General features: G+C 31.6%; 3 protein-coding genes across 11 annotated transcripts; 1 reads left to right on the top strand and 2 right to left on the bottom strand.

The window, feature by feature from the left end:
* Positions 1-289: 289 nt before the first annotated feature.
* On the bottom strand, positions 290-11,568 carry LOC131938038 (thimet oligopeptidase). Of its 3 annotated transcripts, none has more exons than XM_059295877.1 (18): positions 11,492-11,568; positions 6,155-6,333; positions 5,883-6,022; positions 5,604-5,722; positions 5,260-5,391; positions 5,006-5,043; positions 4,770-4,882; positions 4,152-4,206; positions 3,899-4,063; positions 3,460-3,621; positions 3,061-3,126; positions 2,799-2,903; positions 2,535-2,642; positions 2,247-2,320; positions 1,385-1,616; positions 933-1,064; positions 620-736; positions 290-427 (listed from the first exon to the last, which is right to left on the bottom strand). In XM_059295877.1, the coding sequence occupies exons 2-18, from the start codon at positions 6,302-6,304 to the stop codon at positions 344-346; spliced, it is 1,992 nt and encodes a 663-aa protein (XP_059151860.1). In that variant the 5' UTR covers positions 6,305-6,333; positions 11,492-11,568; the 3' UTR covers positions 290-343. The 3 variants fall into 3 exon arrangements, with proteins under 3 accessions (XP_059151860.1, XP_059151862.1, XP_059151861.1); XM_059295879.1 differs by having other exon boundaries at positions 11,475-11,498; XM_059295878.1 differs by lacking the exon at positions 11,492-11,568 and adding an exon at positions 6,882-7,019.
* Positions 11,569-11,755: 187 nt separating this feature from the next.
* Positions 11,756-20,771, bottom strand: LOC131938037 (protein SREK1IP1). Of its 5 annotated transcripts, none has more exons than XM_059295874.1 (6): positions 20,671-20,771; positions 15,397-15,504; positions 14,982-15,053; positions 14,088-14,222; positions 13,645-13,708; positions 11,756-12,843 (listed from the first exon to the last, which is right to left on the bottom strand). In XM_059295874.1, exons 2-6 carry the CDS (start codon positions 15,407-15,409, stop codon positions 12,360-12,362), a joined length of 768 nt encoding a protein of 255 aa, XP_059151857.1. In that variant the 5' UTR covers positions 15,410-15,504; positions 20,671-20,771; the 3' UTR covers positions 11,756-12,359. The 5 variants fall into 5 exon arrangements, with proteins under 5 accessions (XP_059151857.1, XP_059151856.1, XP_059151853.1 ...); XM_059295873.1 differs by lacking the exon at positions 20,671-20,771 and adding an exon at positions 19,901-20,024 and having other exon boundaries at positions 15,397-15,498; XM_059295870.1 differs by lacking the exon at positions 20,671-20,771 and adding an exon at positions 19,901-19,996.
* Positions 20,185-26,836, top strand: LOC131938036 (spliceosome-associated protein CWC27 homolog). Of its 3 annotated transcripts, XM_059295868.1 has the most exons (12): positions 20,185-20,350; positions 20,619-20,725; positions 22,079-22,144; positions 22,545-22,754; positions 23,141-23,383; positions 23,695-23,798; positions 24,172-24,241; positions 24,506-24,622; positions 24,710-24,831; positions 25,207-25,337; positions 25,761-25,992; positions 26,422-26,835. In XM_059295868.1, exons 3-12 carry the CDS (start codon positions 22,103-22,105, stop codon positions 26,573-26,575), a joined length of 1,425 nt encoding a protein of 474 aa, XP_059151851.1. In that variant the 5' UTR covers positions 20,185-20,350; positions 20,619-20,725; positions 22,079-22,102; the 3' UTR covers positions 26,576-26,835. The 3 variants fall into 3 exon arrangements, with proteins under 3 accessions (XP_059151851.1, XP_059151852.1, XP_059151850.1); XM_059295869.1 differs by lacking the exon at positions 20,619-20,725 and having other exon boundaries at positions 25,767-25,992; positions 26,422-26,836; XM_059295867.1 differs by lacking the exon at positions 20,619-20,725 and having other exon boundaries at positions 26,422-26,834.
* The last annotated feature ends 810 nt before the right edge of the window (positions 26,837-27,646 follow it).

Raw genomic sequence — 27,646 nt, 5'->3', positions numbered from 1 at the left:
AAAAATAATTTAAAAATGCAACTGATGGTCCTGAGTTACTTTTCCAACAACAATATATGCTGCCAGATTAAAAAGCAAATGATATAAATGTGGTTGATTTTAGTTGTTAGTTCTTGGTTACTTCAATGCCCTAAGTAACAATAGCAAAATAAATAACACCTTACACCTACAAAAACATGTGAACAAATTTTTATAGCCTAAAATGATACATGACCAAACCATTTTAAAGCAGAATAATTTATAAATTTATACTCAATACATATATTCTGCATAAATTTACATTCTGTTTGGGAGATAAATAAATTTAATGATAAATAATTAGTTCATTTTAAAATATGAGAAATTATGCCTTAAGTCCTTTGCTTTCCAAAAATGCATCTTCATTAGGTTCGCGTCCCAGAAAGTTTTTTAACATGTCTGCAGCATCCTGTAAATACATTTTTTAAAATGAAGACATTTAGTAGAGAAAACTACAAAAAAAAAATAAAATAATTTCTGACACATTTACTTATGGCTACATGTTTTTTATAACTATTGTTATATACATTTTTCTTATCACTTTACATAAGTCCACATGAACTATGTAACACTTCAAGAAGTTATGAGAAACATGTATTACCAAAGAGCCGCCAGGATAAAGTATACATTTCCTGTAGTCCTGTCCAACTTTGGAGCTCATGATGCCTTCCTTCTTGAATCTTGACACAAACATGTCCATACAGAAAACTTCACTCCACTAGAAAAGGTGTTAGGATGTCAAATAAGTTAATCTATTTTCACAATAAGTGTTTAGTTTTAAATATTTTTGTTTTCATTAATAAAGACAAAACATTTGTTGTAACAAAAAAAGTAAGTGAAAATGGAATACAATTGTTTATTTATGTTTATATTTGACTAGGGTATGTTCTGATGAAATAATTGTAAAGTATTACCATGTAACCATAATACTGGGCATCATAACCTCCAGCAAGGTGACTAAAGGTGGCTGCCATGTTAGTGCCTGGTGTGGCTTTTATTTCCATATATTCCTCACTGGTTTCAGCGTAGACTTTAGCTGTATCAGCCTAAGGAAGACATTTGTATAGAAAATTCTTCTACATTTTTGAAAATTATGTTTTTGTACCTTTTTCAAATTTATAAACATTTCTTAAAACTTCTAGCATTTTCAAATGTTAAAACTGATGTGGTTTGAATCATATTATATGTTAATTATTTATTTTATATGCTATTTCAGTAGGCCTATATATATTAAATGATGAATTTAAAAAAAAAAAACCAGACTTTGTTATCTTTACAAACGGATGTGAAATGTCCCATATATATTTTGGGTAGCATGTTACAAGTTAAAATAATAATAGTATTAATAGGGTACTAGTTAACAAACCTGGGGACTGGTATGAATTTTCTGGTCAAAAGTTCCAAGAGTTATCTGCCTTAAGTTAAACACTCCAGCATTGGCTTTCCTACTGAGGGTCAGCTTTTCAAGCAGATCATCTGGAATTGGTGACCCATCTTTGTAATGTGCTGACATGCGGGTTAAGGGTTCCTTCTCCCACACCCAATTTTCTAACATCTGGGATGGCGCTTCAACAAAATCTCGTTCAACATGAGTACCACTAAAACATTAAGAGATAAAGTACTACTGGTATTATTTAGATTTTGATTTTTAGATAATATCAGAAGCCAATGATAATTGTTATTTTATTTTTTTGCTGAAATATTAGGTATCTAGGATTAGCAAAGAAGACAAAGGGGTAATGAGCAAACAGATTAATTTTCAAAATCCTAAATAGAATTGAAATTCATGTACTGACAACTCGCCACCCTAGAACCACTTTTTTAACTCCATTATTTTTTAATACACTGGTATGTTCTAAATCTTCAAAAAAATGTATGGCCATATCTTTCACCATTATAAAACAATTCCATTTTACAAAGCACTTAAAATAAAAACAAAATTTTGAAGTGCAATAAATATTTTAAAAACAAATTAGAACAATTTGATTCTGGGGAAGCAAATTGTGAATTTACTTTTTAGTTTTAAAGACAATTAAACTTCACCCTTTCATAATAGTTAATAGTTGTAATATCCAGTTATGAATGGCACGCTATTGCAATTGGCAAGAGTTGGCAAAACTGCACCATCAGCAGCAGCATTGTTAGAGAGAGATGCACAAACCAACATCTGCATAAGTACAATTTCATATATGTGTAGCTGATAGAATAATCCAATCAAGTTCTCTTACCTGAAGAGAGCAAACTCAGCCTGAGCACAAATTTGATGCATGACATGGCCAAACTCATGGAAATAAGTTTCTACCTAAAGAAGAAAATTTTAACTTTTTTTCACCACTGCAAGATTTGATTACAAGTGTATCATTTTAAACGAATAAAAATATTTTAATTTAACACCTACGGAACAAAATGAGTATATACATTTAGTTTTACTAACTGGGATGATTAATAAAGTGTACTTCATAAAATGTAAAATTTCCTGATGTATAATAAAGCAATGTGAAGATAAGTAGATGTACCTCATCATGAGTCAAGAGAGAAGGCTGGTCAGCTGTGGGCTTTGTGAAGTTTGCCACCATTGCTGCTACAGCTACTTGACGAGAACCATCTGGACCAACACACCCAGGCTAACAAAACAAAAAACATCTGGTTTAATTTTAAAAACTTAAAACTTGCTGGTTGATTCTGTGATTTTGATTCACACACAAAACATGAACAATCACAAAAATTATGAAACAAAGTTAAACCTAACTGTGAGCTAAATGTGATCAAACATTAAATACCTGTAAACCAAAACAGGCTGCATGTCCATACTTTCCTTCTCTGGGATGTAGATCCAGGTAAAAATAACCCAGAAGGTCATTGGATACTTTATCATGTACACTATACTACGAAGAAGAGAAAAATCAGAAGTAAAATAAAATGCCTATCACAGAACCAACAAAATGCACTAGCTTAAACCGATAAGTATTATACCACCCAAAAGCAGAATTCAAATTGATTTTAATTAATTACATAAATTGATAAATGTAAAAATATTTTTACCAGTGTAACATCTTCATGCCAAACATCAGTTGTCTGTATTTGTGTGAAAGTCAAGCTCAATAATTCCTGTCAGATTCAAAGGAAACTCGCATGAAATATATATATATATATATATATATATATATATATATATATATATATATATATATATATATATATATATACACACACACACACATGAAGTTATTGTTTCTCACATCAAGTAAAAAAAAACACAAAGCAATTCTGTAGATCAAATTCTGACATACGTTCTATTACTTTTCACACCTGTTTTTATAACCAATCAATCATTTAACACTTTTACTTATGGTAACACAGAATAAACATATGTGCCACTTTTCAAGAGCAGTTAGCCAAAGATGCAACCATTTAAATAGACAGAAAGCTATAAACACAAACCTGGTAAATGTCCAGAAGTCCTTGTGTTACCACCGACATGGGGAAGTATTCTTTCAGTTGTTGCTGGTCCACAGCATATTTCTTTTCCTCCACCATTGTCATGTAGTACCGTAGGTCCCAGTTCTTGATTTCACCATCATATTCATATCCGTATTTTTCACACTGGAATTCATTGGGACATTTAGTTTACACCAGAAACTTTTTAACAATAACATGGGATCTAAAACAGTTTAGTAAATATGGAAAAAAACTCAATTATAGAAAAGTCTATGCTCTTCTAATTTCACCGTTGGGAGAAATGCTTTCAAGTATAATAAATAAACAACCCCCAAACAAGCAAATTGTAAAAAAAAAATTCATGCAGTTCAACATTCTTTAAAAAAATTCCTATTCAAATACATTTGGATTCCTGCATTTTTTAAAGAAAGAATAATCATACCTCTTCTTTTTTATAAGCAAGAAACAAAGCCATTTCTTCATTTTTCAGAGGTTTCAATTTCTCTGCAAGAGATGCGAGAAACTGTGCCACAGTTTCTGGAGTTTTAGCCATGCGCATATCTAGAACAAAGTGTGAGTGTGTTGGGTATCCTAGCAACTGAGATTTCTGGGGGGAAAATATTTGAAAATTCATTATAAACTCAATCGATATTATTCCTTAACAAAATTAAATTTACAAAACATTTATATCATACCTCATGCCTCAGCTTGACTAATTCTTCCAGTATAGGAGTGTTCTCTTTTATACATCTGAAACAAATATTTGTGTATAAGCAAACTTGTAATAGGGACGGAGTGGTCTAGCGGTAGAGAGCTGGACTGCTAACCCGTAAGTCTCGAGTTCGAATCCGGGTTCAGTCAGTAGACCTGAGTCCACCCAACTCTGATGGGTACCTAACTCACGTTAGGTAAAGAAAAGGCGGCTGGGCATAGTGCTGACCACACTAACTCTTCATATGCTGAGGTCACAGAAACAAGTGAACTCTACTTCACTTGCCCTATAGACCGTCAGGTTTGAAAAGGAAACAAAAAAAACTTGTAATATCTTCTAAATGTATTTGATGGTTACATTGACTAACAGTTTAAAGATTGTTTTCATAATAATTCTAATAATGTACAGGTCTACTTAACATTCTCTTTATTATTTTTTCAAAATTTCTTTTTTCTCTCATTCATTAATTTCTAACTAGCATAAAATTAAGATAACAATAACAGAATCAAACACTATTGTGCTTAGCATAAAAATAGTGACATTTCTGTAGAACTAAAATTTTGTGTGTAAAATGAATTAAAGCATGTTTCATAGGCCTCACCTAGAGTTAAAAGCTGTCTCCATTATTCTTCTGGTCTCAGGGTTTCTGGCTTTTTTCATGCACGGGAAGTAATGTGGATATTTTAACGTTACTTTCAACTTCCCTTCACTGCCCTGAAAGAAGAATACATGCATATTGTTTCTAGCATTTTGCAGCAATCAATTTCACAAAGGTAATATTAATTAGCAGACGGCATATAATTTAAGTCAGATGAAACCTTTAAAATTCAAATTTACCTTCTCTAGGCTTTTAATAAAATCTTCTGGCAAGCCATCTATAAAGAAGAAAGAGAAGAGTATTAGTTTCACTATATTTAAAGCTTTAACAAAGGCATCAAAATAAAACTTTTTAGTAGTTGAAAACTCTCAGCTTCATCTGTTTGATCAAAAGCATCTGATATTTCAACCTCACATCGTTAATTAGCTACAGCCTGAACCAGCCCAACTTAAACTATCTTTTAATCAAATAAATACTTTTGACCACAAGTCACCTAGTTCTTTCTCTGTAAATTCGAGGACAGTGTTTTCTTCATTCAAATTTTTGCTGAAATCAATGGACAAGTCACTCATTCGTTTTTTGATGGCTTTAATTTTTTCTTGTGTTTCTTTTGGGAGATGTAAGCCTACAAGAAAAAAAAAAATGTGTTATTTAAAAACAAAACGCTTAAAGGACTTTGCAAGATATTGATTATACTTTTTTTTTGCTTCAGTATGGAGAATACAAACAAGTTTAAATTGCTATTAATATAACTTAACAGTATTTTCCAGTAGGTTAGCTCTGGTTCAACAATGAACTTGATACGGATCTAACACAGAGAATAAGTTTTATGCTTACCATTGCGTTTTCCGGTCTTGATGACACGTTCAACAAAGCGTTGAGCTTCAGGCTTCCATGATTTAAAATCTGGTTTTGTCTCCAATGCAACAAAGGATTCAAAAGCATCTTGCTGCATGCTAAAAATGAACATCAAATACCAATATTCTGCTGAATATGTACCCGTTAACTTTTACTCAAAAGTAAATTGAATAAATTGAAATGTATTTATCTACATGATACTAAATTTTTATATAGAAATAGAAAAAAACACAGTGGTATTGTCTGGAGCTTACAAACCTTAATTCTACATCAAATTCAGACATCTTTTTGTCAGCATCCACACTGGCATCCCTAAGTTCTTTATCTGGCGACACATGCTGCAGGAAGTCTAAGTTGTTTCTCTCAACAGCATACCAGCAATCACTATCTGCCGCAGGCTGATTTTTAAAAAAGTTTGAAACATTGGCTCAATTAGTTCTTGAGAACATTTTTAAAAAAAATCTTTTGACACTATGTTTCCTGTTTCTAACCTGCTCTTTTAGAAGTTGTCAAATAAATTTTAAATTTACCTTAACAACATTGTCATAATTGGCATCATCATTAGACAGAGCTCCAATTGCATCATATACTTCTTTCATACGCTTCATCAGTCCCTCTGCATCAACATTTATTTGTTCCTTCTTAACATTCCAAGTTAACTTAATTCCAGGAGCTGCCATTTTACTTGTTTAAAATAAAGAGTAGTGAACTGCAATGAAGAAAAAAATATGTTAAAATTGGACTGTCAACCATAAAGAAAAAGATGACTAAGAGAAATGACTGAAACTTTTTAAGACTGTATGACATTTTAACAAGCAGGTTACATTTCTACCAATATTTGTTCATTATGTCTAAATACCTTATCAATGAAAATAATTAATATTATGTTAGAAGTTTATTACTATACTCAGTGATTCAATTATAAAACAATTTTTATCTCCAACATGGTGTACTTGACAGTTATGTTCTTGGGCAAAGAAACACCAAGAACATTCTTAAAAACTGCCTATATATGTGTCTGGCAACAGATTGCTCAACTTGCTATCTAAAAGTTAAATGAGTTTAAGAAACATATTAAGCTAACAAAAAACAGTATAAAATCAATAGCTTTTAATTATATTAAAAATTAGCGGATGAGGCAATACTATGATACCTTACAGCATTTTATAGTATGAACACTACACAGGAATTTTCAAGCTTGAAAAATGGACAACAGTTATAACACACAAATAATTCTGCATTGAAGTGTATACTTACATGCTAATACAATACAAATAAGCTAACTCTGTTGAAGAATTTATTTTAAAGTGACCACAGAACAATGTTCTAATAAAGCTATTTGTAGGTAATGACAAACAACAAGATGTTTATTCTAGATAAGGCAGAACTGCGCTGGTTGGATGTTATGCAAGATATGTTATTTACACACAGTCCATCATACACCCATGAAACAGTGTGTATAAAGAAATACATAATTATTTACATGTGTGTGTGTGAGTATATATATATACACATATATATATATATATATATATATATATATATATATATATATATATATATATATATATATATATATATATATATATATATATATATATATATATATATAGGCCTATATGTAAGCAAAATTTTTAAATGACTATATATATATATACACAGTTTTTTAAAATATTCATTGCACTTCAAAATTTTGTTTTTATTTTAAGTGCTTTGTAAAATGGAATTGTTTAATAATGGTGAAAGATATGGCCATACATTTTTTTGAAATGATGCCTTAATAGATTTAGAACATACCAGTGCATTAAAAAATAATAGTTTAAAAAGTGGTTCTAGGGTAGCGAGTTGTCAGTTGTTTTCAGTACATGAATTTCAATTCTATTATATATATATACACATATATATATATATATATATATATATATATACACATATATATATATATATATATATATATATATATATATATATATATATATATATATATATATATATATATATATATATATATATATATAGGCCTATATGTAAGCAAAATTTTTAAATGACTATGCGTATGTGGTAGTCTATATGTATTATTTGTATAAGAGTTATCAGACACTACATAAGAGTCTTTGTCCAGACAACTAGTCATCTCAATAGATTACATTGTTTACTGTGTAAAAGATTTTATAATTGTGTTATCTGTTCCACTTCAGTTATGAATGATAAACAAGTTAGTGCCACATGATATTGTCAAGTGATCACTTTTAGGACAGGAGAATGATGTGTTGAGTCAGCACATATAACAGCCAGGCTGTTACAACACAAATGAACAATCACATTTGTTTTCTGAACAATTGATCTTGAGAATACAGCTTTTAATATAATGTTAAATGTTTTGCATTGGTGAACAAACTGAAGTCAAGAGAAGAAACCAACATGCTCAGAGTAGAGATTTGCAACTGCTTTAATAGGAAGCCTGTACCATTGACTAGAAACTTTGGAAACAAACATTTCACCCATCTTACCTTCAGGGACATTAGATATCTTAGGTACACCAATTACAGCAGAGCCATTATAAAAGATCGCTGTGGTATCCTGACTATGATTTCATGCTAAGGCAATGTTGATTTCAAGCAAAAGTAGTTCTGGCTATAACTTAACTCATTGCTAGATAAATTATATGATACATATTTATTAGATATATTTACTGAACGTAAAAAAAAATGAAGCCTCTGTGAGTTTAGCTAGGAATGACCTCTAAACTTAACTTAAAAAAAAAAGAAACAATGTTGCTATCATAATATTAGATGTTTTTTCTTAAATATTATAAATAAGATATTAAAATAAAGTAATGATTGCTTAGAAACTATTTAGGGATTGTGCATATAGATTTTGTGTTGGTGCTGATAAAAAATAAATTTCAGGTGTAATATTTAATTTGCAAGGCTACTTATACTTAGAGGAAAAAATGAAAAAAAAGTTTTTGTCCATGTCAACTGGGCAGATGCCATTGACAACAGGTGACTTTGCAGACAACCAAATACTGAAATAGTTTAAGTTTGGGGGGTCACCATAAACTATATCACACTATGTAAGGATTCAGACTTAAGTGATATGTATTAAGAGTGTTTGGCCTTATAGTAGGTTTATATAACAAAGTATACAATGTATATAATATAAAATATAATGTAGATCTATAGGCCTAGGCAAAATCAAATATATCTAGGTACAATATTCAATATAATTATACAGGGTTTCTTTCAGACACTTCACCCTGGGGCACCTGCTGGCTTCAGTTCTTCGAGAAGACTCCGCCTCCAGGTCGGTCTTGGGCACCCTCCCTTCTTTCCCAGACATGTCACATTTGGGTGAGCCTTTCGCAGCGTGTGTCCCACCCAGCGGCACTTCCTCCTTCTTATTTGCACTGTCATAGGCTCTTGCCTTGCCTTTCTCCGTAATTCTATGTTCGGCACTTTGTCCTTCCACAGACAGATTTCAAAATCTGTCTAAGGCATTTGTTCATGAAGGTCTGTATCTTCTCTGTGCTTGCCTTGGAGCCTCTCCATGTCTCTGCTCCATATAGCAAAACTGCCTTGACATTTGAGTTAAGTATCCTAATTTTTGTTGTGTTGGAGATGGCAGAATTTTTCCATATGGGTCGCAGAACTGTGAAAGCGCAGCAGGCTCTATATATCTAGCATGTATGTCATCCAGATTTGCTGATCATGCTGCCAAGGTAGACAATCCCTGGTTTTTCCAAGGACTGTGTTAATTTCAGATTTGACTTCTACTTCTCTATGCTTTGTTTTACGTGGACATGTAGTTAGCTCAACCTGGAAGACCAGGGCAGAATGTTTGGTCTGACTCCTTCCCGTGCATATCTGTCCAACTTGGTTAAACCTGCCAGAAGCACACGGCTCTGACCGGCATAGCTCTGGGGGTCGCTGGGGCACACAAGCCATCCCACTACTTCAAGGTGGGGTACCATCAGGATGGGGGTTGGACATGGACTAAATTTATGGTGTCTCCTAAGATTTTAAATTTCACTATTGTTCAAGATGGCTTAAAACAACCAGAAACTACATTTTCTAGCCTAGAAAATTATTTTTGAAAAAACACTTTTCATTTTAAATGGCTACGATGCTATAACTGATACGGGTGGTTAGCTTTTAAGGAGTATTGTTGTGACGCTATAGATCATTTGGCAGAAATGTGTAGTCTGCTTGAATTATTTCCATTCAAAGAAAGGCAGGCTAAATAGAAGGCTTAGTGGTGGCTGTTGTCTGGATCAACTTATTATTTTCATGCTTTTCATTTTCAGGTATATTTTTAACATTTAAGATAAGTTTATCAATAAATTATTTTATGCAAAGAGATGCTATTTCTTACATTTTCTTCTGCAACCTTGTACTCAGCTTAATAAACCAATAAACCACAGATGGAAAATTGCATTGTAAACACAAAACATTAATTCTACTAATGAATCATTAATATAAATAATCTGATCTTTTCTGTTGTAGAATATGCTTGATGAAACTAATTATTACAATATATATAGATACATATACTACTATATATATTAATATAGATCAGGGGTCTCCAAACTTTTCAGCCCGAGGGCCGCATTAACTATCAAAAATCGATTCGGGGGCCAGAGTTTTTTCCAGAAAATTTTAGGTTCAGAAAATTTAAATGACGTGTTATGTTTGCAGTAGAGGCCAATTTCTATACTTTTCATCAGACATTAATGACAGCGACTTGCTTTATTTTCCAAGAACTCATTGAATATATCATCTCCGGTAACAGTGTCATACATGCTATGTAAGGAAGCCAGCTTTTGTGTTATGTTCATGTCTTCATTCACACCTCCAATAAACACAAGAAGTGACTCAATTGAAAAATTGCGAAACTTGCTTGCATTTTTCGGTATTTGGGTCACAATGATTTTACCAATGTCTGCAATATGGTTGGCAACGGTAGTTGCACCCAAAGCTATAATTTCCAAATTGTTTTGAATTTTCTGGACAAAGTTCCTCAGCCACCTCCAACAAACATTTTTTTCCGTGGACAAAAAAATCTCTGCGGGCCGGATGAGAGGACCTCGCGGGCTGCATCCGGCCTGCGCGCCGTAGTTTGGAGAACCCTGATTAGATTATAGATCTAGATCTCTAGTTTTGAAATGGCCGCTCAACTTTGTAAAAAAAATGAAAGAAAAGGTGGATTGTTATTTTCTGGCAGCCATATTACCAAGGCAACAGTTGGCAACAGCTTTAAAAAGTAAAAAGTAGTTCAAGCGACAACCTAGCTTAAGTAATTAATTAAATTAGTATTAGTAGTGTAGGCTATACTTATAGTCAGTATTATATTATAGATTTAGAATCTTAGATGGTGTAAAATACTAAAAGTGCTCCATTATTTTATTATTATTAATTAAATAATAAATATTAGGCCTATTAATTAGGCCTATGCACATGCAGTAACTTGGAGTTTGAGTAATAACTCACTGTACTCAGTGACTCAGCACTGAGGTGGAGGGTGTGTAGACGATTGACAGCCAAGAAGCAAAAACCATAACAAAATTACAATTTGAATTAGGCCTAGTTAGTTGTTAGTAGTTAGGCTATTAAATATTAACTAGATCTAGATCTAATTTTAAATTTACAGCGGTGGCCAGGTTACCAAGACAAAGAGACAACACAAACACGTCAGAAGTAGATCTAGTCTAGATCTAGATTCTAGTGAGATAAAATAAAAATAGAAAGATTCTAAAAAACTAGGGCCTTGGCCGATGCTGAACTGCTAAGGGCTAGGCCAGACGTTAACATAGATGGCAAAGAATAACAGTTTTTAACGCAGTATCCTTGCCTACACTAGATCCTTACTTGTATAATTTCCAGATCTAGAAAAAGTAGAAACGAAAGTTAAAAGTATTTCTGGAGTTACAAAAATTTTAGGTCATACTAATAACCGGAAAATCTAGATCTAGATAATTTACTGCAGCTTTTCATCATCTTTTTTTAAAAATGATTTCTTTAACATATTACATTTTATTATAAATTCATAAGCTAAAATGTTTCTTCAGCATGAGCCTTTTAAAAAAGAAGAATATTTAGCCAAAATTATTTAATTAAGCAAAACAAAAGCCATTGAAGGAAAAAAGTTTATTAAAAAACTTTTTTTAAAAATATGACCTAAATCCTGCCAAACATAATCATTATTCTAATTAGTTTGGTGATTAATTTACAGTGTACACATATTAAAATATTCCAAAACTTCAAGAAAAATACATGTCAATAAAAGCAGGAGACCTGAAATAAAGCAGACTAAAGTAAAGTCAGGAATGTTGCTTTTTATAAAGGCATTGTCTGAAATCCTTTAATATTTAATTTTTTTTACTTGCAGCTGAATTAATAGATAATGCGTCATATGTTAAACTGGTTTAATTAAGAACAGCAAAACCAATCCATAAAATATGAGGAAGACAGTAAGATGGTCTGAAATCATCAGCAATTACAATATTTTCTAGATAAAGTTTTCATTAGCTTTAAATTATTGTTTTTAAGTGTACTTAGTTTTAATGTTATTAAACAATATTAATACTTGATAAAATTAAATATATAGCTCATAAATTGTTCATTTTAATTAAAAGCATTTTTGTTTATTTAAAAAAATAATCTTTCCTGAAATATTAAGTAACTTTTTATTTCATCTTACAAGAAAAATAGCATTAGATATGTACCAGCCTAAATTCTATTTTTTATGTCTTCTTTCTTTATGTTTTTTACTTTTCTTGCTTCTTTTTTTCTTATAATCCCTGCTGTGTGTTTTGGAATCTTTTTCATCATCGCTGTGAGTATTGTAGCGCAACCTCTTTCTATCATGGTCTGATTCTTCTTCATGATCTGAGCGATTCGATGAACCATGCATACGCTTTTTACTTTTTTTCCTGTCTTTCTCATCAGATTGAGAATCTGATTCATCAGTCTCATCACTGCTTGAAGATCTTGATTTCTTTTCATGATGTGGTGAGTGGTCATGTGCCCGCTTTTTACTTTTTTTCCTGCTTTTTCTGATTTTGCCATCAGATTCAGAAGCAGAATCATCAGTGTCCTCACTACTGGAAGATCTTAGTTTTTTTTTATCATGTGACGAGCAGCTATCACTACTGGGCGATCTCTTTTTCTTTTTTTCTTTGCCAGATTTACTTTTTTTCTTTTTCTTTTTTGACCTGGAACTGAATTTAAAAATGAATTTTCAAAAATTATATTTATACGTCCCTATTCATTTGAATGAGATGTGTTATCTATAATCCTAATAGCTTTATTTAAAATATGATTAACCATTCAAATTGAAGTGGTTTTAAATTATAACAGAGTAATTACCAGCTTATGAACACAAACAAGTTTTAAAAAACAAAAGTAATTCATTTACAATAACTTTAATTACAGAAATTGTTATAGAGCTCATTCAAAAATTGAAATTTTAAATCCCCACTCCCCCATACTTTTGGACCTCTATTACACCACACAAATTTAAGTCATAACTGATTTCCAATAAATATATTCAATAACACATTTTGTATCTTGCAATGATAATAAATGATTAATTGATATAGTGATTTATTCTTTTCTGCTATCTTTTTAAACTTTGAATCTATAATTAGTTGATTAAAAATTTTTTTATATTTATTATTAAATGATGAGTGTGACTTGTATTTAACATTTATTTTTGGTATAGAAATAAAATAATTAAAAAGTATTGTTTTCTTCAGCTTTACTAGGCTAGTTTCATCTTTAAAAAAAATAAACACCAGCCATTTAGATTTAGAATCTATATGTTTTTAATTTTATTTAAATATTTTTAAGCAGCAGCATATTATTATTTTGGTATTTAAAAATTCAATGCCTGGACTCCCCACTCCCAGTGGACATGCATTCACAGAAGTTGACTTCTTCAGATCCCAGCCCCTGTATATCCATATGGATGTCATAAATGGAATAATAAAAGTATACAAAAGAGTTATTTTCATACTAACCTTCTTGACTTTTTATGTGCATGTTTTAGGCTGCTTTGCTCCTCTGAATTGCCTTTGGTTTCATCTGTTGAATAAATATTTCACATTCTATAAATATATACTTTATACTTTTGCATTACAAAGAAATTTCTAAAACTTTAAGGATCTATTCTAAAACATATAGCCAGAGATTCAAACAGAATCCCTTACAGTGTCCAGAATATGTAAGCTAGGTTTTAAATACCCTGGTTTAGTTTAGTGAGTGGAGAAATGAAAGGCTCTGAATAGTTTGGTTTAGTCTAGTGAGTGGAGAATAGAAAGACTCTGAATAGCTTGGTTTAGTTTAGTGAGTTGAGAAAAGAAAGGCTCTGAATACCTTGGTTTAGTTTTGTGAGTGGAGAAATGAAAGGCTCTGAATACCTTTATTTAGTTTAGTGAGTGGAGAAATGAAAGGCTCTGAATACCTTTATTTAGTTTAGTGAGTGGAGAAATGAAAGGCTCATCATCAGAGTCAGAGCTTGTGCTGCTTACATCCAGAACAACTTCTTTGCTTGGGTCGGCCTTTAAAAAGTTTCTACATTGATAGGTCAAATGACCAGCTGAAATGTAAGACACGTTCTATTAACTATAATCATCATTAAAAAATTATTTTAAAAGCTATTTATTAAGGCACTGATTTCTATTTAATTTCATTTGCAACCTAGCATATAATTTACTAAGCATATTATTTTTAGACTAAGATGACAATGTAGTTACACATTATATATTTTGAAATAGAGAAGCACACTACAACAACGAACAAGAACAGTTGCCAGTCGACTACAAAAATTATTTAACAGCTTCTCGTATTCTAACAGTCACATGCCTTTTTATAACATAATATCATACCACTATTGTGGTAATATGTATAGATTTAAGCTTCACCATGAGAATGACTTAATACAGGTTCTGCCTAAGCCTTTTATTCAGATAACCAGTCTTTGATTTTATACTTAAGTTAAATGAGTCTCTTGTCTATTACCAATTCAATAAAATGACACTGCGTATTCCTACAGACACACTAAAGAGACATATTTTTCATAAATAATAAAACAACGCTTAACTCTACCACAAACTGACAAATAGGGCCTGAATTTTTTAACTAGCAATCTGCATATTTACATTGCATCATTACATTCTAATAACACCAATTACTTTTGGATCTCACAATAACTTGAATAAGCAAACAACTACAAATAATGATGACCACAATGTATAATCTAATAACCCACAACACTCATTACAGCATCTAGTTTAACTTATCCAGAATAATCAATTATTGTCTAACTATTATTGTATTATTTAGATAAAATACTTACCATATCCACATTTTTTGCAAACGGTCCTTAGATTGTCTGTAGATTTCCCAAAACCAAATTTTGTTATGTAGCCTGTCATGAAAATAGAAACATACATTAAATAAACAAATAGAAAATCTTGCTCAATGGTAGCTTTGAACAACATTTCAGTTTCATGAGGACAATAAATTAATTAATAATAATAATGATGCTACAACACAGAGATATATGCAAATGGAATCTAATGAATGTGACTATTAATTTAATTTATATTGGAAAAGCAAAATTAATACATGCTTGAGTCTATTACCATTGTAAAAACACAAATTAAAGAATTATAATTATAAACAATTTTATAGTTAGTGATGATTTATATGATTTAAAATTTAAATTTATATCTTGATGATTTTTAAAATAAATGATTTACAATGTCTACCTTGAAACTCCATTGATAAGAAGGGTGACTTCTAAATATTTCTGCAGTATTATGGGGCTATCTTGAATTACACCTGTGATTTGACCAACATTCAAATGTACACTGAAACTGAAATGACCAATATTGTTAAGATCTATTAAAGCTTTTAAAAATAAAAACTTTAGCATATTTGTCACTGTTGTTGAGTTGAATGAAGAAAGTAATTGATCTTCACTAATAAATATACTAATGATTCACTGTGTGAAAACTTATTGAGGGATGTGATTTTATCCTTGTGGGGAAATTGCGAGACGCGAAAAGCGAAATGGCGAGGCGGGAAAATGCGAGAAGATCATGCGAGACATACCTGCGGAATCAAGGGTAAATAGCGAGACACTTTTTGCGAAAAAAAAATTTTTTCATGCTTATTTCATCTTTATTTATTTAAATTATTTTTTTTTGTTTTAAAATAAACTAGCATGTAGCCATACCCTTTAACACGAGTGTTGTATGTTGTTATTTTTTATCTAGATTTTATATATATATATATATATATATATATATATATATATATATATATATATATATATATATATATATAGATAGATAGATACTAAGAAGATAGATAGATCTATATCTAGATCTAGATCTATTAAAAAATCCTAACATCGTTGCTGTGCTACTGTCATCGCCCGCTCTCGTTAGCGAGAGGAAAATCCCGTTTCAGTCTGCATTAATTTTAAAAATCTAGCCCGCTCATGTTTATACAAACGTGAGCTGTGTCATTGTGAATTGGTATAATTTTGTCAGCAGGAGAGATATTCTGCAACATGTATTCATGGATTGTTGTACTTGCAAAAAGTGTAAAAGTATAAACAATTCTTAAAAGTGTAATTTATTTTTTATTAAGTAATTTTAATTACAAACAAAATTTACAAACAAAATCTTCTGAAACAGTCCTAGCATTAATCAAACACACCTCGTCACACCATCTTTCACACATAGTACATCCAACCCACCAGTTCATTAGACTCCCATTTATACTGTGCTAACACAGAACACGAATATGAACATAATGGAAAAAAAATGTGCGTCTGTAGATAATCTGAATAAAGTCCGCTATGGACGAAACTACCATTTAATAGCTAAAAGGGGTCATCCATAAATGACAATTTTTACCCCCCTCCCCTCCGTCACACATTTTCACAAAAATCCAGACCCCCCCCCCTCCCACTAAAATGACGTCACACCTCAGTCTACAACCCCCCCCCCCCCCCTCAAAATTCAGTTGAATTTTTTTTAAAACATCGATATTTTCCCAAAATCTTGTTTAATTTCTGTATTTTAATCAATTCCTATTACAATTTATGAAAACAGTTTTCTAAAACATGAAAAACGTCTAAAATTCTTTTTCTAACATTGCTTTTTTATAGTGTGACGTCACACATTTCTATGCAACAATACACAATATGTTTGCGGCGGCACGGCGATCTTCAAAGACGGTTTCGGCGGCTTCGGCGTTCCACACAAAAGAAAGAAGTTGATCTATCGTCGGCAGTATTTCCGTCGGTTTCGAACAAGGTGGTATTCTAAGTCGACACAAAAGATTGGGGGGGGGGGGGGGGGGAGGGAGTTGACAAATCATCAGTATGTCTAGCGACGGAAAAATCTGAAGTTTTAACAATGTAAACGAAACGTCTTTGAAGTCTGGACCAAATACTACTGAAAATCGGGTGCTGTAAATTTTTCGCAGAAATCTTCGCATTTCAACACCACCCAGTGTAAGTATCGGGTTGTGGTAAAATGCGAGACAAAAAAGTCACGTGACCGACCGTTTTCGCGCCCTTCTCGCATTTTCCCGCCTCGCCATTTCGCTTTTCGCGTCTCGCAATTTCCCCAGACATATAACTGGTTTTACAATCCTACTAACAATCTATCACTATGTTTGGAAGAGTCCATTGTTGGACAATGTTGGGAGGAATTTTTCCCAAACTACATTTTGCCATCTATTCTATAAAATATAATGAATGTTGTCTGTGCATGCAGTCTGAATTAAATAGTAATATAAATCTTAAATTTATTTTTTTGTTAAATTGTAATGTATAAAGTACATATTTATGGGTAACTAGAAGTTTAACTGGGACATTCACTATATAAGTTGGATATGCACAACTAAAAAAATAAATTGTGAAACCAAGCTGCAGAAATATACATTTAGATAACCTGCAAGATATTGTTGCCAGACATTTTTTCCTTTGTATGCTAGTCTTGTTTGTCATTTGTGATATGAAAACGATGCATTAGAATTAGAACCTGGTTCATTATAGCCACAGCCCATATTTGGAATCTGGCTAAATCGTATACCTAACCCAAAACCTAACGCTAAAACAGTTCAACAGTCATTATTACCAAGTAAAATTTAAAAATAAAGCAAAAAAAAAAAAAAAAAAAAAAAAAACAGAGAGCATCCTGAACGGCAACTACTATGAGTTGACCACAGGTCAATCTTTTATTTTGATTTTGTATTTGCGATTGAACTAAGTACCCTAGATCTAGATCTAGTCTCTGCCGATTTTTGGTAATCTATCATTTTGGGTACGTAAAATCGCACGCGACTAGTAATGTGAAAAACAGGTGACTCCTTAAATTTTAATAATTATTTCACATTTGAGGAGGATTTATATTTTGAAAAATACAAAAATGTTTCCTTGTTTCATTTATGCACCTGTTTTTAAACAATTGAATAAAAACTTTTCAGTAATAAATGAAGACCAGCGATGTTTCCAACAGATGCAACCATGCTCATGTACTATAGCAGCCATTTTGTCTACGTTTTGTTTGTAAACTTATACTTATAGCGCGAGATTCAGGGGGAAGCCACTCTATTTTACTGTTATAGTTTATGCCGCTGTTTATATAGTTACTGTAACTATAGTATAGGCCTATAGCAAATCTTACTCGCAAACACTGCTGTTTAGTGTTTAAAGTAAATTTCTGACTCATATTAATTAACATATTTGATATAGGCTAGGCCGTTCGAATTCACAGCTTCCGGGTTTGTTGTTTTGAAGCCATCTCACGGCTCATGCGCTTACCGAAAATGGCGACCAGTTTCGCTTTCACTAATGGGTAGAGCGATAAAACTAATGATTACGAAGCCATCGTTAATTTAAGAAATCAGAACTATCCGTTTCTATTTAAGTCTGTTATTTAAGAATTGTCGGATCTACTTTTGGCCTAATTTCTATGTTTGTCTCGCAAGCGGCGCCTTAGTGAAAGTAGCTCTATATAATTCTTATCTTTCGAATCAAATAACTATAAAATACCGCAGGTATTTTTAACCAGACTATTGCTATTTTTTACTTGAAAGCATTAATTTTACACACGTTACAATAAACTGGTAATAATTTATGGTAGGCATGAGATATGCTCTGTAAGAATAATAATGCCATTTTATTATAATCTTTTTTGGTGAACACGAAGCGCGGGAAAATGTGTGACGCGCAAGAATCCAATCATTCGGCTAGATTTATGACTGTTTTTTATGTCACACCTAAACTCAGGTTTTGTAACTTGGTATACTTACCCTTTATCAAAATTAAAAGCATAGCATGCTGATTGTGAACAAATATAGTCATAAAACACAAATATAAAGTTACAAACAATGCGATGTCGGGATGTGCCACACCCCCTCAAGAAAACACGTGTTTATTAAGCTGTTTATCTCACTTTACAACAGTAATTAAAATTAATTTTCAAATTTTTATCACTTATTGGGTAAGATTAAGCACATATTTACTAAAAATGAAAAAAAAACAAAAGCAAATTCTGTTTTAATGAAGGTCACGGGTCAAGTTTTTTTTTCCTTCTGTCATGTTCAGTGGAGGGTGCCACAGGCTGACCTGACTTTGGAATTTTTTTCAGTAATAATGACTTTGCACAGAAAGTTAAAATATGCTAAATTGGCTTAGTTTACTAGTGTGCAAGCTATTATTGATACATTTTTAATAAAAAAATCATTCTGTAATTCTCATCAAAAAGCCTAATATAGGCCCTATTTACTATTATTTACTAAAATTAGTAAAATTTAGCCATTGATGCTTGATTTATCATTTAGGTTTATTATTTATTCATCTACAATATTTGACACAAATATATCACAATATACTTCTATTAAAGCCTTGACAATGAGGTAACTTCTTCGTACATTAGATTTATATCTAGATCTAGAAATCTAGAAGCCGCGGGCGATTTTAATTTATTTTACTACGTACCCAAAACGATAGATTACCCGATTTTTTTTACGTAGGCCTACTAATAAACTAATAAGTTCACTAATAACTAAAACGATTTTAAGATTACGTAGATCTAGAAAAATCTAGATCTAGACTAGATCTAATCTAGATCTAAAAGGTAGACGTAGAAAGAATTGAGGTAAAGTTTACACTACACTATTAGTAGATCTAGATCTAGTTAGTAGTATTAGTACTAGAATCTATACTAAGTTAGTTAACTATTGCCTTACTTCTTTTATTTTGATTTTTTATTTGCGGTTGAACTAAGTACCCAAAAAATGTTACACAAAAGATTGTTGAAGGCTTTGAAGGTAGTGCAATTATTTTTAGTAAAATTATCATAGACATTTTTACATTATAGTCATTATAGCTATATTATAGTATATAGCTCATTGATTTATATGCTTTTTAAAGCTATTATTTTTGTAATACTAGATCTAAGTCTTATTATTGTTTAATAACGTCTTCCTACACTCATGTTGTTGGCATCAAGTCTTTTCGGTAAGCAGTGTGCTCATTTTCCAGCAGTTTAAAACTATTTCTTGATCTATCGCTAAAAAATATTTCCACTCACTGTTTTATCCTATTCTCATTCTGCATTACTTTTATTTAAGTTACTTCAATAAATTAAAAGACGAGATCCTGTAGCACTTGTTTCATGCATTATTGATAATTTTGAGGTTTATCCTGTTATTTATTTATTATTTAGCCTAACTACTACTGTCAGTAACTCACTAACTCACTGACTGGTTGCCTTGTTTAGTTGTTGGCCGAATAATTTTCAACAGAAAACATTTTTAATAGGCCTACATACTAGTTTACTAGTACTACCTGCTACTACCTACCATTTTTACTTTCTTATATACTATACAGTACAGTAGTATACAGAGTATAGAGATAGTATTGTAATCAAGCACAAAAATCACATGAAATTTTGAATTTTGACAGTTTTCACCGCTTTACTCAGTCCTTCATCACATCCGGAGCATAGAGGACTTACTTTAATCGGGCAAAAATTAAAAATCCAGATATATCAAAATTTTGGCATTTTATGGGTAATTCAGTCGCAAAAACTGGACTTTGCAATTCTGTCCATATGCCTGTTGTGCGTGTGTGTGTGTGTCTGTAAACAAGATAACTTGAGTATCGTGTTACTGTTACAGCTAGGTTGATGAAATTTCATATATAAGTATTATATCAAATTTGTAGTTCTGTATCAACTTGTCAGCAATTTCCGATAACTGTAAGTGGAACTTAATCTACTACTTTCAATTTTTCAAAAGCCTATAACTTGAGTACTGTTTCAGATAGATAAATGAAATTTCACTTGTAAGTAAAAGATCTAATTCTCTGCCTTCTTTCAAATTTTGAGTAATTTCCGTTGACCGGAAGTAGTAGTTTACGCTATTTCCAATTTCTCAAAAAAAAACGTATGAATTTATAAAGTACTAATAATATTCCGCACTATTATACACATTTTATTTGGCGTTCACTTGGTGTGCAATTCTTTTTTCTACGAGATTGTATTCTGTTTTAAAAAGTTTAAGTAATTAAAAATGGATTAAAAATCATGTCTATATTGTAATGTGCCATCTCCCGTAGTGTTATATAAGAATATTAGAGAAAGTTTAGGGGAGATCAGTTATTAGTTTCAAATCGTTTAAAAACTGAATTATCTGCCCCTAATAGCCGTCACTTCAATTGTAAACATTCGGGGTGAACTACAGCTCACCTGACAGGTGGGGATGGGGGTGGTAGCGATATGCCTAGAAATCGGGGTAGGAATGGCTAAGCTGCGTGGTGTCTTGTTTGGTCCCCATGAAGAGAATTATATATACCCCCGATCCGTGGCGTATCATACTCCGCTATTTAGTTGTTTTACTTTCTACTTTTCAGAAATTCATAATTTGTGAATTCAACAGTACCAATGCTGCCACTGAAAATATTTGCTTTAAAACACTATCAGTAGCTCGTTAAGGACTATAAACCCCCCCCCCCCCCCCGTGAAAGCAGCCTCCTCTTAGTTACCTCCCCTAAGTTTAAAATCGTTTCAAACTAAATTATCTGGCCCTAATAGCCATCACTAAACCCGGCTCTATGATTGTAAAAATTTAGCATGAACCACAGCTCACCAGACCATGTGGGGGTGGGGTGGTAGGGATATGCCTGGAGAGGAAGAGAGGGAGCTGTTAGGTGCGCTTACAGCTTGGTGTTTTCTATAATCTCCAAGAAGAGAATTATATATATAGATTTAATATTATTTAATATATAGGGCCTTTAGTAATATATAGGCCTAATATAGTAAATGTACAATAATCATTATTATAATGTACATAAGTCATATAATTTTATTGTGCATTAAGAATGCTTATAATGTTGGAAACTCTACTCTTATCTTTTTTGTGTAGCATTAATACCCATTAGTTAAAGGAATGAGTAACATATATATTCAAGAACCACCAACCAAGGGGAAGGTAGGCTATTACTATTAGATTCTATCAAGTATTAAATTAAATTTAAAAAAAAATTTTTAACTGAATTTTAGAAAGTTTAAGTTCTCTTCAAGACTGGACAGTCTGTAGGGCAGTTAGAGTTTTGTTTCTCTTACCTCTGCATTTGTGCCTGAAAAAATTATTCTGCTGTGATGATTTTTACTAATTTTGAACTGAGGTTGAATAAAAGTTTATAGGACATCGCAATAGACTGTTTGGTGAATTAGTTTGAAGAAAACCAGAGGAAAAAAAAGATCCATTGGTCACATGAGCAATGAGCAGAGGGATAGAATTAAAAAACTGTGTCATATTGTTTAAGTATATATTTCAGTTATGTATAATTTTCTAAATGATAAAATTTAATTCTGCTCTACATATATAGGTTCTTTTAGTAACATCAGTCGGAGATATAGATATTGAACTGTGGTCGAAAGAAGCACCAAAAGCATGCCGCAATTTTGTACAACTTTGTATGGAAGGTTATTATAATGGAACAATATTTCATAGAGTCGTTAAAGATTTTATAGTGCAAGGTGGGGACCCAACAGGAACAGGTACTGGAGGCGAGTCCGTTTATGGAGAACCCTTTAAAGTGAGTAGCAGCTAAAAAAATTTCCACATTAAATTTTCACTAAAAAGTTATTCAGAGACTGCCAAAGTTTAAAACAAGATTTTATCAGAAAGAATCCGCGAATCCACTTAGTCAATGAAAGTAAAGCATCTAGTCTTAACATTTGTATACTCCAGGTACAAAGTGCATGTACTTTAGTTTATATTGAATATTTTGTTATCTAAAAATCCCAAACACGTTTAATATAACTTTACCTACAAATGGTAAATGTTATTTTTGTTTTTAAAATGAAGAAATTATAATTTGTTATTATGTAAGTCACCAATTCATGGCATGCTTCATGTAGATAAATAATATAATATTTTTAGACAGTAATAGTTTACGATTCAATACTTTTTCTTCCTCAGGATGAATTTCACTCAAGGTTGCGGTTTGTTCGCAGAGGCTTGGTGGCCATGGCAAACTGTGGACCCCATGATAATGGCAGTCAATTCTTTTTCACCATGAACCAAACACCAGAGCTTCAAAACAAGCACACAATCTTTGGTAAAGTGACGGGTCCAACTTTATTTAACATGCTCAAGCTTCAAGAAGTTGCTGTTGATGGAAATGAAAAACCATTGTATCCTCCAACTATTATAAGTACTGAGGTAAATATAATTGTTCTTTATAGAACATTATTTTTGTTGTTGTTGGATGCTGGGTAATCTCTGTGTTGACTATATGTGTCCGCGTTGAGTTTTAGGGATAGAGTTAAAGTTTTTAAAATAATAAAGCTATAAATAATGTCTGGCAGTGTTTGCCTGGTTCCCACAATACCATTGTACTAGAAAGAAATCCAGATATATCTACATTCTTAGTTTTATTTCAAATTTATCTGATCTATAAATGTATATCCAGTTGCTCATACAAAGTCTGTATAGGCCTACAGTTTGATTTTGAGATTACATATTTTGTTTAGATTCTGTCCAATCCATTTGATGACATTGAACCTAGAGTATTGAAGAAAGCAAAGAAAGAAAAAGAAGAGGAGAAAAAAATAAAGAGCAAATCAAAAGCCACAAAGTTAGTTCAATGAGAAATGTTGTGTTTTATTTTTACTTTTAGATTACTCAGCAGTATCATGATTAACAATCTTCTATATTAAAAAAAATATTAGGAATATGAGTACCTAAGTACAGTAAAGATAAATACAAATAATTTTAAATTTGATGGATATAGCCAAAATATTATTTTGCTCTTACCTTTTATTACTATGAATAAATAGTAATGTCAATCAGAAGCATTCAACATGTTTTTAAATAATAATTATAAAAATATTGAATAACTGCTAATATTTGAAATGACAAAAAGATTTTTTTTTTAAATCAACCAAAATTAATTAAAAATGCAATTATTATTTGTTTAAAAAAATAACATTGCTGAACTAATTTCACAGAAATTTTAGTTTGTTGTCATTTGGTGAAGAAGCTGAAGAAGATGAGGAGCAGGCATTTAAGGCTGTTAAGGTGAGTCTAGTATGCACTGCTTTCATTGTCATAAATGTGAGATAAAAAACATGAAAGTGAGAATAGCTGTCTGCTAATAAAATTTGAGTGGAGAATTAGAGCCATGTTATTGTATTTAGATATTTTCCTCAAATTCAAACAGAGAAGTTTACAGTGTTGAAATTCTTTTATTTAGAAATTGATTGGTATAATCAAAGCAGTGTTATTTAACCAACTGGTATTTTATTAAAGAGTGAAGAATTCAAACAATTTTCTTTTATTTAGAAACTGAGTGGGAAAAGCAAGAGCAGCCATGACCTTATAGATGATCCAAATTTAAGTTCAATCCCTGTTTTAGACACAAGTGAATTAGAGAAGTCAAACCTCAAAAGAAAAGTTCAGGTATATTAATATATTAGTTTTACTATCTGCCATGCAGTATGATTTTATTTTTAACTTATGTTTGTAAAATGACTGTGATAATTGCAGGAGAGTGAAGTGAATACAGAAACAGCTGATGAAGTTAGGAAAAAGCTTAAAAAAGATGCCGTTGAAGTAACACATGAAGAGAAGGAAGAACCACTCTATGATGATGTAAAAAAATCCAGAAGGTATGATGTTAAAGTCCTCTAAATTTTGAACACCTCAGTCTTGAAGGATGTTTTCCTTTTCCTGTATTCTATTTCCAAACATTTTGTATCTTTAAGAATTTATGAAGCTATATATGCATTGATGAGAGTGTACTTGACCTGAATTAGTCCTCTTTGCTCCTTTTGGAACATATGGCCTCCACAATTTCCTTCCATTTTATCCAATCCCCGGCTATTAACAAGTAACAAGTACCTTAATAGCCAGAAATATGTCATGAATATTTTTATTTTTGAAAATGGGGATTGGTGGGGTTATAAACAGTGTTATCTATTGTTGGTTTTTTTCTTAAATATTTTACAATTTAAATTTATTGTCATCATTTGAAATTGTTTTAGGGATGAGATCAAGAAAGAGACTGAGAAACTGAAAAGAGAGATCAAGGCATCTAAAAAGAGGGCAGAAACAAGAAACACAGAACAGTCATTAAAAACAGATAAAGATGAAGTAAAATTAGAAGAAAAGAAAGGTAAATGTGCTTAGCATGTTTTAACCAGTCATTTTAATCATGGTTTCCACATTCAAATATTGGATGATTCTTAATTTTAATCAGAATGCTTAGTTTGCTAATAGTAAGTGGTTTGAGTTTCCGTTTGTATTTTTTAATTTAATAATATGCTCTGTCAAGTATATTTAAAGCTACTCCTCCAATAGATTTCAAGTTAACTTTATTAGGTTTTTTTTTCATTGTGAACACCTTCATGTTAATCAATATCATCTCCTTTATAATAATATTCTAAATATTGACCTTCAGCTTCATATCAACTTAGGTTTTTAATAAATCTATTCCCCTTAAAAAAGTATTTCTCATGGAAAACCTGTGAAATAATTTCCCACTTTATAAATACAACTCCAATGTTTAGCTGTTTTTTTTTTTTTACATATTCTTTAGCTGAAGCTCCTGACTTTCTTGAGACTTTCAAACTAGAAAGACAGAAATACAAAGATTTAAAGAAGATGCAGAAAAAGAAAGGCCAGAGCAGAGAGGCCCAGACACTAGCTATACTAGAGAAGTTCCAATCCAAGTTGTCTTCAGTAAAACAATTGAAAGTCGACTACTCTGATTCAGAAGGAGAAGAGAAGTCTGGAGATAATGCAGAGGAGGAAGCCAGTGATTTATCTTGGTAATTGCTTTTCTAATTTTTTATTTTGAGATAGTTTGGGTTATATCTATGTTTTAGTTGTCGAAGAAAAACTGTTACTTACATAAATCTTTTAGAATGTATTTTTTATGCTTTAAAAGAAAAAACAAAACAAAGGATTTTAGCAGCATGGACATGTTTTTAAACACAGAAGAGATTACATTTTAACAAATTAGTTTATCTTAATTTAAATACTTTTAGCCAGTTCATCATAACTAATGTTCTGCTTTATTAATGTTTTGGGAGTTATATTTATATAATTGTCTATTGAATGGACAAACTGATTGATTCTACACATATAAAACTAAAATAAAAATTTCTTGCAAGTTTTTAAAAAATAAGATCATCCAATTCCAAAACACTGCAATACACAATATTTAACTAATAAAACATTTGATCAATCGTGTACAGGATGCGACACAAGCTGCAATTTGAGGACACAGGCAAGAAAAAAGTGATTGATGCCAACATTACAGATGCTGATCGCTATGAGATTCATGATCCTAGAAATCCTTTAACTCAGAGGCGGAGAGAAGCTAGCAAAAAAAAGAACAAGAAAAAATAAAATAAAAAACATTATTTATTTGTATTTCATATACAAGTGTATAAAAATTTGTTTTAATAAAATGCTAATCTTATGTCATAAACTTTGTTTTATCTAATGTTAAACGTTTGATTGAAACTGCTTTTCAGTTAATGTGACTGGTTGTTTATTTGCCTGCTGTTTGATTTGGGGATTTGAAAAGTTTTATAATCCTACATATTTTTGCTTAGTTTTAACAATTACTAAGACAACTTTGATTAGCCATCTCTACTTGATAGTTTTATTTTTACTTTCAAGGAGCTTGTATTTTAAAATTACTCATCAGTCATTTGTATATGCAAATCTTTCATATTGATGTATTCAGTTTTCTTTTTAAAAACATCTTGTGGAATTGTAGTTTAATCATTACACATCACATTCAAATGTGCATACTTAAAATTTTTGTCTCTTTTAAACAGTCCATACCAAAGTTTGCTTTAGAACAGGCTATATATAATGGGGTTATAGGGTTATAGATTCCAGGTAGGTCTAGACACAGGACTTAAGTAGAAAATCATGTTCCACAATATATGTGTTTACTCACTAAAGAAATCTACTTTGAAAATTCATACTTGAAAAGACATACTTTTACCAGTGTCTGCCCCCTCCTCCCCTTAGTCTGGAAGAAACACTGAATCCATGTATAAAAAATTAAAATATTGAGAAGGATGTGGAAAGATGTCTTTTTTTTAGTGTTATTGTCTCTAGATATTTTGATAATGTGGAAGGGGGATGTAAAAATCGTACTATGCCTGCGTGCAACAACCAATAGGCCTAATTAATTCATCTGCATGGATTTAAAAAAAAAATGTTTTGATGTTACTATACGCTTTAGATAGCTTAGGGCCTGTGTAACTTATTGAAGAGAGAAATTTTTATTAGGGGTCGTCCATAAATGACGTCACACTCGTAGGGGGAGGGGGGTCCGTAATTTTGTGACGGTGTGTGATGAGGGGGAGGGGGGGGGGGTCACTTTTTCAACAGCAATTTGGAGAGAGAGGGGTTATAGGCTGAGGTGTGACGTCATTTTCGGGAGAGGGGGGTCTGGCTTTT

The sequence above is a fragment of the Physella acuta genome, unplaced genomic scaffold (assembly GCF_028476545.2).
Source record: "Physella acuta isolate Inbredline_101_S28 unplaced genomic scaffold, ASM2847654v3 ptg000230l, whole genome shotgun sequence".
NCBI lineage: Eukaryota > Metazoa > Mollusca > Gastropoda > Physidae > Physella > Physella acuta.
Note: the sequence above shows the minus strand (reverse complement) of the source record. Positions and strands in the feature narration are given on the sequence as shown.

Excerpts from the sequence above, each read along its gene's own strand:
- LOC131938038 (XM_059295877.1), bottom strand. The coding sequence starts at position 6,304 with ATGGCAGCTCCTGGAATTAAGTTAACTTGGAATGTTAAGAAGGAACAA. Across the intron at positions 3,622-3,898 it reads TTGCTTATAAAAAAGAAGAG|TGTGAAAAATACGGATATGA; the intron begins GTATGATTATTC and ends AATGAATTCCAG. Across the intron at positions 3,127-3,459 it reads GACTTCTGGACATTTACCAG|GAATTATTGAGCTTGACTTT; the intron begins GTTTGTGTTTAT and ends TGAATCTGACAG.
- LOC131938037 (XM_059295874.1), bottom strand. Across the intron at positions 14,223-14,981 it reads TTGCAAAAAATGTGGATATG|CTGGTCATTTGACCTATCAA; the intron begins GTAAGTATTTTA and ends CTTACATTTCAG. Across the intron at positions 12,844-13,644 it reads GCACATAAAAAGTCAAGAAG|TTCCAGGTCAAAAAAGAAAA; the intron begins GTTAGTATGAAA and ends TTTTAAATTCAG.
- LOC131938036 (XM_059295868.1), top strand. The coding sequence starts at position 22,103 with ATGAGTAACATATATATTCAAGAACCACCAACCAAGGGGAAG. Across the intron at positions 22,755-23,140 it reads TTTATGGAGAACCCTTTAAA|GATGAATTTCACTCAAGGTT; the intron begins GTGAGTAGCAGC and ends TTTCTTCCTCAG. Across the intron at positions 24,242-24,505 it reads AGGCATTTAAGGCTGTTAAG|AAACTGAGTGGGAAAAGCAA; the intron begins GTGAGTCTAGTA and ends TCTTTTATTTAG.